At 50.5% G+C, this 13,550-nt stretch overlaps 1 protein-coding gene across 5 annotated transcripts in view; it reads right to left on the reverse strand.

The window, feature by feature from the left end:
- The window catches only part of SIRPA (signal regulatory protein alpha), a 44,626-nt gene that overhangs the window by 11,874 nt on the left and 19,202 nt on the right, over positions 1-13,550 (reverse strand). For all 5 annotated transcript variants that reach the window (XM_070247587.1, XM_070247588.1, XM_023626238.2 and 2 more), the window contains exons 3-6: positions 12,862-13,212; positions 5,348-5,668; positions 4,434-4,763; positions 2,420-2,530 (exon numbers count right to left, since the gene is read on the reverse strand). In XM_070247587.1, the coding sequence (XP_070103688.1) occupies positions 2,420-2,530; positions 4,434-4,763; positions 5,348-5,668; positions 12,862-13,212 (1,113 nt within the window). The remainder of the gene's footprint in view (positions 1-2,419; positions 2,531-4,433; positions 4,764-5,347; positions 5,669-12,861; positions 13,213-13,550) is intronic.

Consider the following 13,550-nt stretch of genomic DNA (forward strand, 5'->3'; position numbering starts at 1 on the left):
TGTGATACAGGGCATCCCACAGAGCAGTCCCCAGGGTTCAGCCAGCATCTGACTCCCATTTCACTGTAAAAGTGTAATTAAAAAGCAACACGCACACTCAAATGTGCTCCGCACGGCATTTTAACAGGCTGGAGGCTGCCGCGAGGCAAGAATTCTCACGGCCAGGTTCACGCTTGGTGCCCGGGAGGTGTTGCATGTTTAGGTGAGCAGGCACCAGCTAGGAAGGCTGCAGCTTAGCATCTAATGTCTGGATGGAGGAAGGATGGGTGGAGGGAGGATGATGGGTTGCAAAGCGCTGGGACACGAGTCGTCTCAGGGAGTCCACTGATGGGACACTGATCACCCCATTTACACCAAAGAGACTGGGTGACTCCTTAGGGTCCCACGGCTGGTAAGTGGTGGAGTTGAAATCAGGACATTTCACTGTGAGTACTGAGGTAGGGGATGGGCAGACCCCTTCAGGGACCAATGAAGGGGTGTCTCATTAGTGGGGAGGATGTGCAGGGTCTCAAATGTGGTCCCTGCAGACCCGCTGCCCAGGTGAATCCTGGCCCCATCACTTACCAGTTGTGAGGCCTCAAGTAAGTTTTATAGCGTTCCCATGCCACAGTTTCCTCATCTGTAAAATGGGTTTAGTAAAACCACTGCTGGGGTCTGTGATGAGAACAGTGCCTGGCACATCAGAAGAGCTGAGTGAGTGCTAGTTGTCACTGTCACTGGAGACTATGCTTGAGAGCTGGGCTCTGCACACAAACAGACCCACCAGGGTCTGCAGCTCTCCAAACGCCCATTCCTCCTCTGGACACCCGGTCACTGATGCCTAAGCCCACAGGAATGAGCTCATGTGTGCTGGGAGCCTGGCATGGTGCCCAGGGATGGGCCTCAAAGTGGGGCTAGGATTTTACTAAGCGTGGCTGCCGTGAAGGCCATCTGATGGGCTGGCCTGTCACCCTTGGTGGGCGAGTCGCCCCGCTTCCCCACCCAAGGAGGAGTCCTTCCTGTGTGGGGCTTTCCAGGAACTTTAGAACCCCTGCATGGATCTCCTGGTGGAACCTCTTTCCAGATTCCAGAAAGGTGGGCCTGACTCAGCTCTCCAGGATGGGGAGCTTGAGGCTCGGCTGGTACTTAGAGCTGAGTCCTTCTAGCCAGCCCACGTCAGAGGGAAACTTGGGGGGCAGAGGTGAGGGGGTGCAGAAGGGATGTGTGACCGATACACAACGTGCCCATCCGAGCTCAGCCTGTGGCCTGGGCACAGAAAGGCAGCTCAGGACGGCAAGGTGCACTTCACAGGCTGTGGCACACAGCGGGTCACAACCAGCACTTTTAAGAGAATTTAGTACAGAGTAAGACAAAAAGGAAAATAGAGTTCCAATTTCATCTATAGGAGTGTGTGTGTGTTGAGTTGAGACATGAAATGTATGCACTTCTATCACATGTAGTAAAAAATGTTTCAGAAACACTGGCTTAAAACTGTCTCCTCCAAGGGTGGGAAAGAGAACAGCATGATTTGAGGCCTGAGGACATGTCAGAGCTGTTATTTCACAGGAGCTTATCTGTGTCTCATAACTCTCCTCCCAGGTAGGTATCACTATACATTCCCATTTTACAGATGAGGAAACCGAGGCTCGGGGAGGCCACACTGACTGTTTAGAGTATATCACAAGGGTCTGGAACCCTGGTTTGTCTGATTCCAAAGTCAGAGGCCTTGCTACAGCACCAATCCCCACCACACACACACACACACACACACACAAAGGCACACGAGCCAGGGGACCACGTCTTGGATCTGGACTTGTACCCTCCAGCTGTGGAGTCCAAGGCCACACACCTTGCCACTGTGAGGAGAGCTGTCCAGAGAGGTGGCTCGTGGTTCTGGGCTCACACGCAACACTGACGACAGGAGCCAACATTTATTGGGCACTTGCTGCGTGCCACGCACTTCCCTCACATTTTACTTGTCGTCTCCCATTTAGTCCTCCCCACAGCCTTGGTGGTACTATCCCCCTCCCTTTGGGCCTCCTGCCCAGGGCTGGTCACATAACCTGGACAGGGAAGGTGAAGAGATGTCTGCTGGGGGGGCTCCTGGGAAATATTACCACCCCCCGAGACCCTCTTGCCCCTTTGGCAGCTCCATGCTTCCCACCTCGGTAGTGGTCCCCTGAGGATATGAGGCCAGGAGCAGGGATGGGCGTCTTGCACCCACGACGGGAAGGCCGTAGGAGGGCCCCACCCAGAGGCCAGCCTGGCGCAGGTGCTGCACCAGCCATGGCACTGCTCCCTCTGGACTTCCTGTAACCGGAAGGGACTGGACGTCTTCACGGCTTAAGCTACATGTAGCCCAAAGCACTCTCATTGCCTCTCCCTCTGGAAGGACAGCCCAGGGGCAAACTCTTGCAGGTGAAGAGAGGAATCCACTCACCTTTCTTCTGTCTGATTCGGAGGAGGTAGAGGGCGGCGATCAGCAGGGCCACCAGCAAGGCACACACCACGCCCACTGCAATAAAGATTCCGTTCCAGCTGGAAGGCTTGTCTGGGGATCAGAGGGAACAGAGGCTTCATGGACACAAACGAAAAACGCGAAAATTAAACCCACCGCCCCTTTTCACCACCAGGCAGGCGTCATCAACCGAGAACATCTGGCTGGGCCTTCTCAGATATTTCAAGCCACACAGGCACGTTCACACGTCTGCACACACTTCCCCACGCGGCTCACCCACGGGCAGTGAAAAACCACGCTGAGGTGCCAGGAGGGAAAATGCTTGTGGCTGCCAGCCCTGGAGGAAGCCCAGCTGCAGGATGTGGGCAGAAACCTCACTCCCAAGGAATGGAAACATGTTCCCCATCATCTGCGTGGACCACAGAATAGCCACCAAGGCAGCACAGGTCCATCTGAAACTGACTCACCACTGGGGTGTCCCACAGCAGCTGGGGGGAAGGCACAGTGAGGAAGGGCAGACATCTAGCTGGGCTATGGGACTCTGCAAGCTCTCAGGGGCTGTCCACTGATCTCAGCCTGGGACCTGGGCTGCTTCGGCGCCAGTATACGAGCTCTGAAACTACACACTTGAAATGGCGACAGGGACTTGGCTGGCCCCACTGCACAGGCAGGGGATCCTACACTAGAGCATCCTAGGTAGTCAGGAGCAGGGCTCTGAGCCACAAAAACATGGGTTCAAATGAATGCCCCTAGTTGTGTGACCTTGAGCAAGTCATTTAAATCTCCACACGCTGGCTTCTTCTGGTGTTACTGAGACCCAAATCATCTCTACCTCATTGGAGAGCTAACTAACCAATCAAACAGCTAACTCACTCTTTTATCCTTTCAAAAGTACTTCTTGAGTGTCTACTATGTGCCAGGCTGTGCCAGGTCCTGAAGCCACCATGCTGAGTGAGACAGCCATGGTCCCCAGCAGCTGAGACTCAAAGCTGAGGAGTCACGAAGCTCATCTTTCAACACTGCCAAGAGCAAGCACAGAGGCCCAGAGAGAGGCAATGACTTGTCCAAGGTCACCCAGCAAGTCTGTGACAGAGCCTGAGTAGAAACCCTCACATCCTCTCTCCCAGGGCAGTACTCATCCTATGAAAACCAGGAACCGGTGACATCAAAGGGACATCCTGACAGGGCCCTACGCCTTCTTTAGAGCTCCTCGTTCCCTTGAAGGATGCACGAAGGAAAAAAATGGTCTCCATTCTAATCCATTCCAAGAGTCTGCTATGTGAAAGGCATAGCCATGCTAATGACAGGTGATGGAACATTCCACAGTGGCACCGAAATGCCAACTAGGTACTGCCATTTTGAAGAAAAAAGAGAGATCCATCAACAACATGTTGGAAGGGGGCTGAGAAAATGTCACCCTGCACCCTTTACTCTCCCAGGAGAGTGGCAGTGGTATCACTGTCCCATTGGGCATGCTCTTGGCCTAGAAATGCTCTTTGGGAAACTGTCCCACAGAAAGAGCTGCACATGGAACAGAAGATGCACACGGACATTTACTGCAGCTGAGATTACAGTGAGATAAGCCACAAACATCCTGAGGCTCCCTGCCCCCATGCCCAGGGGGACAAGCTTGCAATGGCAGCCAGGGGGACTAGGCAAGGGTTAGAAAGAGCAAGGAGGAGGGGGGTGGCTGACATGGATGGTGACGTCATCATTGTCAGGTGAAGAAAGCAAGAGGCAGGATGCTGTGAACAGGATAAGCTCCCTCCATCCCTTCTTTCTTTAACGTGTATTTATGTCAAAATCTATAAAGACACGCACCAAACTCTTACCAGCACTGACTCTTGGAGGGTGGGATTTGGGGGAGGGGAGCGCACTTCTAAGTTCTACCTTATATTTATAGACTTCTAGATTACTCTATAATAGCATTAATTGCTACTTTTTAAAAAAAGATAAAGTTTAAAAGGAGCCATGTCAGTTGGAGTGGAGGGCTCACCAGGGGTTCCACCTGTGTCCTGCTCCTTCTGGTGGGCAGAGGCCTTCAGCGTATGCTGTTTGGTGACTGCTGGCTGCCCGTCATGCTCCACCTGGCAGGTGAGCCGCGCATCCTCCCTGTGGGCAGATGAGTTCACCAGGAGCCAGCTCGTCCAGCTAAACGTCCCATCCTTGTTCTCTATGAGGGTTGAGGCCGTTTCTGTTCGGGTCACATTTCCGTTCTCCAACCAGGTCAGCTTTAGGCGCTGAGGGTAGAACTTGTTCGCCTGGCAGGTGATATTCTCTTGGTTCCCTGCCATGGAGTGTTGGGAAACCTCCAAGGTGGGCGGAACTGAAACAGCACAGGGCAGAAGCTCTGACCTTATGGAACAGACAGATCACAGAGGAGGGCTCCATATCTGACCTGCCACTACAGATGGGAATCACCCGGGACAGTGCCAGGCATGCAGCAGGTGCTCAAACACTGAGGCTACTGTTTGCATATGAATGAATCACAAACCACAGTGCTGGGCGCACAGTAGGTGCTCAGGGACTGGTAGCTCCTATTAGGGTCATAATAAGTGAAATCAACAAGCATAGCCCTTGGCATACACTGGGAGCATAACTGTAGCAAAATAAATGAAATCACCAAGCATACAGGGGCTGGGCTTAGAGTAGGTGCTCAGTGACTGGAGCTGCTCTTGGTAAGTAGATGACACTATCTAGCACAGAGCTTGGCACATAGTAGGTGTTCACTTGGCGGCCACCACTAAAACAGGAGTGAATGAGCAGCACATCCAGGAGCCTGGTGATTGGGAAGGACTGTCAGAAATTGGGTTCCGGGAAATTCAGGCCTGGAGGAAACAGCAGGGGGAGGAGCTGGCTTGGGAGCTTGGGGGCAGGTGCGGGCTTGGGCTGGGGGTGAAGGGCGTCTACCTCGAATGGTCTCAGACAAGTTGGCCGTCCCACGAAGAGGAGGGGCCCCCTGCAGGGTGACGTGGGCCACCTCACAGATGACCTGGGAGCGAACATCCCCCGGGGCCAGCACCACCTGGGCTGTGCTGGAGACGCTGTAGGACACGCTGTCTCCTTCTGGGTCCACGTTGGTCTGGGAGGCTGGGAGCTCATTGCCATTTTTGAACCATTTCAGGGTGATGTTTCTGGGGGAGAAGCCGTGGGACTCGCAGGTGAAGCTCACTGTCTGCTCGGGCGGGGCCCTCGCCGTGGGGCCCGATACCACGGGGGGAGAGGGTTTGGCTACAAAAGGAGCATTTACAAACAATAAACATGACTGTGACTATATCACTGATCATAAGTGTGTGACACTGTTAAGAAGCTTCACATATATTATTTTTCACTCCTCCTATTAGTGCTGGGAGGGCGGGTGATCCTCATCTTACAGAGGAGGACAACAGGCTCCAGAGGTAGACTCTGAGTAAGGGGCAGGGGCATGGAATTCCAGGCCTGAGTTCAAGGTCCAGCTTCCTTGCTCTGCCAGCTGATTTCCCACCAATCTGGGCACAGGAACACAATTACTAGTGGGTCTCACTCTGTATTAACTGTTCCTGGCTGGCCTCCCCTGGAAACCTTACCCACTTCAGAGAAAGCATTTACAGGAGTAAACGCATGAGAGCAGTGGCACAGCAGGCCCGCCATGAAAGCTGGAACCAGGCTGGCCGGCCGATGAGAGGAGTGGCTGGGGCACATCCCAGCTCCTCCTCTGTGAGATGGGCGGCCAGCATTTCTCCTTCCCGGGTTGCACTGAGGGTTAAATCAGGCAGTGGAAGCATTTTTGCTTTGAGTAAAACAAAAGATGCTTCACAAAAATAAACACAGCCAGAGCAATTCGGCAGGAAAAAGAAATAAAAGGAATCCAAATAGGTAACGAAGAAGTAAAACTCTCGTTGTTTGCAGACGACATGATCTTATACATAGAAAACCCCAAAGAATCCACAGAAAAACTATTAGAAATAATCAACAACTACAGCAAAGTAGCAGGGTATAAAATTAACGTGCATAAATCAGTAGCATTTCTATACACTAACAATAAACTAACAGAAAAAGAACTCAAGAACTCTATCCCATTCACAATCGCAACGAAAAGAATAAAATACCTTGGGATAAACTTAACCAAGGAAGTGAAGGATCTATACAATGAAAACTACAAGACTTTCTTGAAAGAAATAGGCGATGACATAAAGAGATGGAAAAACATTCGTTGTACATGGATTGGAAGAATAAACATAGTTAAAATGTCCATACTACCTAAAGCAATATACAGATTCAATGCTATCCCAATCAGAATCCCAAGAACATTCTTCACAGAAATTGAACAAACAATCCTAAAATTCATATGGGGGAACAAAAGACCGCGAATTGCTAAAGCAATCCTGAGCAAGAAAAACAAAGCCGGCGGAATCACAATCCCCGATTTCAAAACATACTACAAAGCTACAGTGATCAAAACAGCATGGTACTGGTACAAAAACAGGTCCACAGATCAATGGAACAGAATTGAAAGCCCAGAGATAAAACCACACATCTATGGACAGCTAATCTTCGACAAAGGAGCAGAGGGCCTACAATGGAGAAAAGAAAGTCTCTTCAACAAATGGTGCTGGGAAAACTGGACAGCCACATGCAAAAGATTGAAAATTGACCATTCTTTTTCACCACACACCAAAATAAACTCAAAATGGATCAAAGACCTAAAGATTAGGCCTGAGACAATAAGTCTTTTGGAAGAGAATATAGGCAGTACACTCTTTGACATCCGTTTCAAAAGAATCTTTTCGGACACTGTAACTCCTCAGTTGAGGGAAACAATAGAAAGAATAAACAAATGGGACTTCATCAGACTAAAGAGCTTCTTCAAGGCAAGGGAAAACAGAATTGAAACAAAAAAACAGCTCACTAATTGGGAAAAAATATTTACAAGCCACTTATCCGACAAAGGGTTAATCTCCATAATATACAAAGAACTCACACTGCTTAACAACAAAAAAACAAACAACCCGATCAAAAAATGGGCAGAGGACATGAACAGACATTTCTCAAAAGAAGATATGAATATGGCCAATAGACACATGAAAAGATGTTCATCATCGCTAATCATCAGGGAAATGCAAATCAAAACTACACTAAGATATCACCTTACCCCCGTTAGATTGGCAAAAACATCCAAAACCAAGAACGACAAATGTTGGAGAGGTTGTGGAGAAAGAGGAACCCTCATACACTGTTGGTGGGAATGCAAACTGGTACAGCCACTATGGAAAACAGTATGGAGATTTCTCAAAAAGTTAAAAATAGAAATACCCTATGACCCAGCCATCCCATTACTGGGTATCTATCCTAAGAACCTGATATCAGATATCTCAAGAGTCCGTTGCACCCCTATGTTCATCGCAGCATTATTTACAATAGCCAAGACGTGGAACCAGCCTACATGCCCAGAAACTGATGACTGGATAAAGAAGATGTGGTATATATACACAATGGAATACTACTCAGCCATAAAAAAAAGACGAAATTGGCCCATTCACAACAACGTGGATGGACCTCGAGGGCATTATGTTAAGTGAAATAAGCCAGTCAGAGAAAGACGAACTCTATATGACTCCACTCATAGGTGGAAATTAGTATATTGACAAGGAGATCTGATCGGTGGTTACCAGGGAAAAGGGGGGGTGGGGGGAGGGTACGAAGGGGGAAGTGGTGTACCCACAACATGACTAACAAAAATGTACAACTGAAATCTCACAAGCTTGTAATCTATCATAACATTAATAAAAAAAAAAATAAATAAATAAATAAATAAACACAGATCCATCTTTAACCTAGACTTAATTCATATCCAGAGCTCTCCCTGCAGGTTTTTATGAATTTACTCCATAGTTTTCTTCCTTCTACAAATTATCCAGCAGGTCTAACTGTGCCAATGCCTAAATTCGAAAGAGTGGGGGTGAAAGGAAGTTTTTCTGAATCTGGATTCTTCTCTCGTGTCAGTTTTGGGTTGAAAACAAAGATCACCGAAGCTGAGAAAGCCAAAGGCGGTTAATCTCTTAATTGTTGTTAAGTCAGAAGAGACACAGACACAGGCCTAGGGAGCAGTGTCCTGAAACATACACAATTCAGTGAGTCAAAAGTGAGGGCAGTCTCTCCCTGTAGATGGGTCCTATAGAGTGTCTCCAAATTGTCAATTATTACCCAACACCTTCTGCTACAGTCACCAAATATTTGCCTTTGTGAATAATAAACTTGCTCCCTAAAAGTCGTTAAATATTTTCAGAACAGAGGGTCACTTGAATAAGTCAAGTCATAAAACACCAGCAGCCCCGATGCCCCTAGATGGACAAGATGCTGTGATCAGTCACCATTTAACTGAACTTTTTGGGAGGCTGACCCTGTCTGATCCCTCTGGGCCCCTCAGCTCCTTAATCCTCCCACCAGCCCTGTGAGGGAGGCCTGAGTGTGGTCCCATTTATGGAATGAGGCTCAGAGAGGAACAGGGCTGGCCGAGAGTGCACAGCGGGTAAAGGGCAGAGCACATCTCACCACACACACGACTGATTCATTTTAGCATCTCTGTTCTTTATCCTGAGCCTCAGTATCTGTTTCTGTATAAAGTGGATCAAGACACCACCCTGGGAGATGGGTGAAGATGTGTGTAAAACCCAGAGCCTGGTATATAGTAGGTGCTTAATAAATAACACCTGTGACTGTTATCATACGATGTGGTCATTCCTAGTCCTGAAACTACCCACTGGTTTTAGGTAAAACAAAAGCTTTGCAGAAACACCAAGAAAAGTCTTGAATCCTGTTCATGCAGCTGCCATGAAAAACTCAGTAGAAACCCCCAATATATGATTCTTTCCCTCTTTTTTTTAATAATGCCCTCAGGAAACAAGTTTGGTGAATTGGCTTTCAAAACACACAGGTGATCACAGGCGTTTGCTGCAGATCAGCTCTTTACAGAAAGCTGAGTGTCTGAAAGGACGAAGGACTGATTTCCTCAGGGCTGTCTTGGTGGGTGGAGGCAGTGGGTGCTGGGGGCTGAGCAGGAGTGTTTGCAGGGATCCAGCCTGTGAGACACACGTGTTTAGAGATGGGAAGGTTTCCCCAGCGATGAAGCTCGGATCTGAATGGGGCGTCTGGACTGCCCATCTTTGGGGTGGAGAGTGCAGGAAGCTGCTCTCAGCCCCAGGAGCTCCTGGGAGGGGTCCTGACACTCCACTCGGGCGTGTGATCTTGAGCTCCAAAGACCTGTCACGGGCACCTGCTATTTTGAGGCACCCACACCCCAAATGCTCTTCTCGCAGCCCTAGCAGCACAAGGAGCCACCCTTGTCAGGGGAAAAATCACCAGGCTCTTGTATTCCTCACACATCCTGGAGAGGTTGCATGATCATCCACTTTCTACTAGTGAGGGCACTGAGGCCCAGCAAAGGGAACTGGGTCCCAACCTTGAAGTAACACCTGGATTTGGGGGTGCTGCTCTGTGCTGGGTGATTTACACAGAGCGCCTCAGATCCTTTCTACTGTCCTAACAGGAGTCTGTGATCATCCCCATTTTACAGATGGGGAAACTGAGGCTGAGAGAAATGAAGGGACTGTCTCCTCCCCCCCACTGCATCCCAGTGGGAATCTCCCATGGCACCCAAGCTTTCATGTCCATCACAGGGCAAGTGCCCACCTCCCTGAGCCCCCATGCTGACCACCACCCTCCCTCTCCCTCTGGGATTCCTGACTTCAAGCATTTATAGGGAGGAGTCCCCTTGGAGTGCCCAGGCTGGTGATCCTGCAGCAATAAAGGGAGGACATGGGCTCTGTTCCTGATGATTCGTCTACAATTTGAACTCTTGCTCTCGCAGGGCCCCAGCACCCCTAGGCAATGCCTCCCCTCCTCGTCCTCAGTCTGCAGAGTCAGGAACGGGCTGCACGGTGTTGCTGGGAGTGCGGGCCTCTCTCTGCTCGTCCACACTGCCCTTCCCAGAGCTGCTCCCGCAGGCTGCTCGGTGAAGGAGCAACATCACCACACTGGGGGAGACTCCTGAGTGCTGTGACGCATGCTGAGCCCGGTGTTTTAGGAACAGGCTCAGCCCATCATGAGACGCCTGCAGGATCTGTCTGACCTGGGGTTGGAAAGCTGACCCTACTTCCCAACAGGTCTTTTTTAAAAAAATGCTTATTGCTGAAGAACAGAGCAATATAAGATTTTAAAGGGAAGAGGGTCGGAGCTTTTCCCCACACTGTGACAAGCACAGCGGGGTGCTGCAGAGCAGGGCTGTGAGTCAGGCTGCTGGGGGTTCAACCTTGGCTCCCCTGCCTGCTCAGGTCAGGTCCCCTCTCTGAGCCTCAGTGTCCTCCTCTGTTAAAGAGCTACAGCTGGCCCCTCCCTCACAGCACTGGTTCTAAGAGTAAGTGCTGGGATGGAGACACAGGTGTGGCCCACTGCTGCTCCCTGTCCCCTCTGCCTCCCTCCTTTCTCATCCAGGGCATCATCAGGGCAGCGGCTTGGGGAAGCGGAGTGAGCCCTCTACTAGGAGGCAGCAGGTCTGAGTGCCGGTGCAGCCACTTACTAGCTGGGATCATCTAGGGAAGGGAGACATCTTTGGGAACTTCAGCAATAGCTGCAAAATCAGGATAAAGCCACCTTTCCTGCCTATGTCTTGGGGTTGTGAAACTCAACTGCTCCCATGTCTTGGAGGGAAATTTGTCAATATCCACACAAATAAAATACACACACCCTCTGACCTAGCAAAGCCACCTCCAGGGCATCTCCCACTTGAGTAGATGGTGCATGGACAAGGTTATCGCCTGCACGGCTGTTTTATAAGTTTGTGTTTTGTAATCTTTTTTTTTTCATTTTGAGGAAGACTGGCCCTGAGCTAACATCCATGCCCATCTTCCTCTACTTTATATGTGGGACGCCTGTCACAGCATGGCTTGCCAAGCGCTGCCATGTCCGCACCTGAGATCTGAACCGGCAAACCCCAGGTCACCAAAGCGGAATGTGCTCACTTAACCACTGCACCACTGGATTGGTCCCTGCAGGGCTGTTTTAATATCCCAAGGTTGGGAACAAGTTATATCCATAGACGGAAGGCTGGAAAATGAAGGAGGCGATCTCCATTCGACGGATTTTATGCAGCTGTTGAGACAATGGGCAGCTCTGGGTGCTGGTATGGAAGGCTTGACTGGGGTTGATGTGGCTGAAGGTGGGGAGAGGCTCCCAAGTAACTTGGGCCTAAGGCTCTGAAAGAGGGGCATTCTGAACTGTGGGGAAACTGACCAAAGGAGAAATGCTGGCTTCCCGTTGAATGGTTTGGTGTAAGGAGTTTTTATTCATCCTTACTATGCACCAGGCTCTTCCATGGAAAGAGTGTCCAATGCCAGGCAGGAAGGAGCCTGCCTGGAATCAGATCAGGTTCTGGAAAGATCCCCTCACTCACTGGAAATGTGACCGTGGGCAAGTGTCCATCTTCTCTTGGCCTCAGGCTCCCCGTCTCTATATGTGGGGTTGGGCCAGATGAGTCCAAGGTCCATTCTATACTGACATTCCAAGATTCAGGACCCTGGCCTCTGGTAGAAAACCCTGACCTCTGGTAGAAAAACCTTTCTGGTAGAAATCTTTGCTGCCTCAGTGAGGAAGCCCTACGTCACCCACATGGGGCACCTCTTCCCTGGGTGAAGGACATTCTGAGATGCCTCAGCTCTGTCTGGAGCTTTCAGTGACTATGTGAGTCGGTCCCTGAATCACACGAGGGTTTTCTGGACAGATACACAGCAAACACCAAACCTCTGTGCATCTCCTCCAGCCAGGTTGTCAGAGTAAACAGTGATTCTGTGCCTCCCAGGGCTGTCCTCTCAGTGTGATGTCCTGAAGATGAAACGAAGAAACACACGTCCTCCCCTCCCCTCCCTGCCCTGAGTGGATTTCCCTCACAGGAAGGGAAGAGAACGTGAGCTTCCTGGGAGAAGAGCCTTTGCCTGCTGTGTCCACTGCGGCTTCCCCAGCACCCAGGGCACAGCCTGGCACACAGTAGGTGCTCAGTAACTGCTGAGTAAAGGGAGACTCAGTCACACTGAGGGGCACTCTCTGGAGGCAGGGTGACGTCTGGCCTTGTGACTGGGCGGGTCACTCAGACTTTTGGTTCCCTCGTCCCTGGATCCAAAGGGCTGGACGGGATTGGAAAAGGCAGGGGCTGTGGAGCCAGGCAGATGGTGGTTCCAGACTCTTCCCACATTTACCAGCCTTGGGGCCTCAAGCAACTCGCACGACCTCTCTAGGCCTCAAGTTCCCTGATCTATAGAAGGGGGTGAAATCAGATCATGAGTATAGACACCCACTGCCGTGCCTGATTCTTGTTGTTACTCAAAGAATGGAGGGTGTTATTTTTGACTTGTTGTCCCACACCAGGGGACAAAGGAGGCCCACGCTGTACTCACCACTCACAGTGAGCTGGGTGCCTGGTCCAGACTTAACCTCTGCATCAGGGCTCCCTTTCCGGAACTTCACGCAGTAGTAGGTACCAGTGTCTGCTGGGGTGATGTTACTGACGCGGATGGAAAAGTCCATGTTGTTTCTCTCTGTGTTGTCTGAAACATTTGTGACTCGGGGGAAGTGGCCTCCTTTGAAACTGTAGATTAACTCCCGGCCTGGTCCTGTCCCCCTGAACCACTGGATGGGCCCCACAGGGTACAGGGAGGTCAGTGTGCAGCGCAGAGTGGCCGTCTCTCCAGCTGCGACGGACACTGACTTGTCAGGCTGAATCACCTGCAGGTCCTCACCTGCCGCGCCTGGAGGGAAACACAAAACAGTTGTTTATTCATCTTTAAGTGATCCTGTATGCTTTTCCTCAAGTGTCTATCAACAACCACTTTCACTGACTGAGTGCACACCATGAGCTGGGCCTTGAGCTCAGCACACTGCATGGACATTGCATGTAACCCTCACAATGAGCCTGTAATGTGAGATATCAGAAATGAGGAACTGAGGCACAGAGAGGTTAAGTGGTGTGGCAGAGAGTAGGTTTGAGCTCCTGAGCCCTCTCTGGAAGAATCATGCCTGAGGTGGCCTCTGAATTCAAATCTGAATTCCCCAGGAAGAAAGGGCACAGTGTTCCTGACAGACGGAA

This window comes from Equus caballus, chromosome 22 (genome assembly GCF_041296265.1).
Source record: "Equus caballus isolate H_3958 breed thoroughbred chromosome 22, TB-T2T, whole genome shotgun sequence".
In the NCBI taxonomy this organism is placed as follows: Eukaryota; Metazoa; Chordata; class Mammalia; order Perissodactyla; family Equidae; genus Equus; species Equus caballus.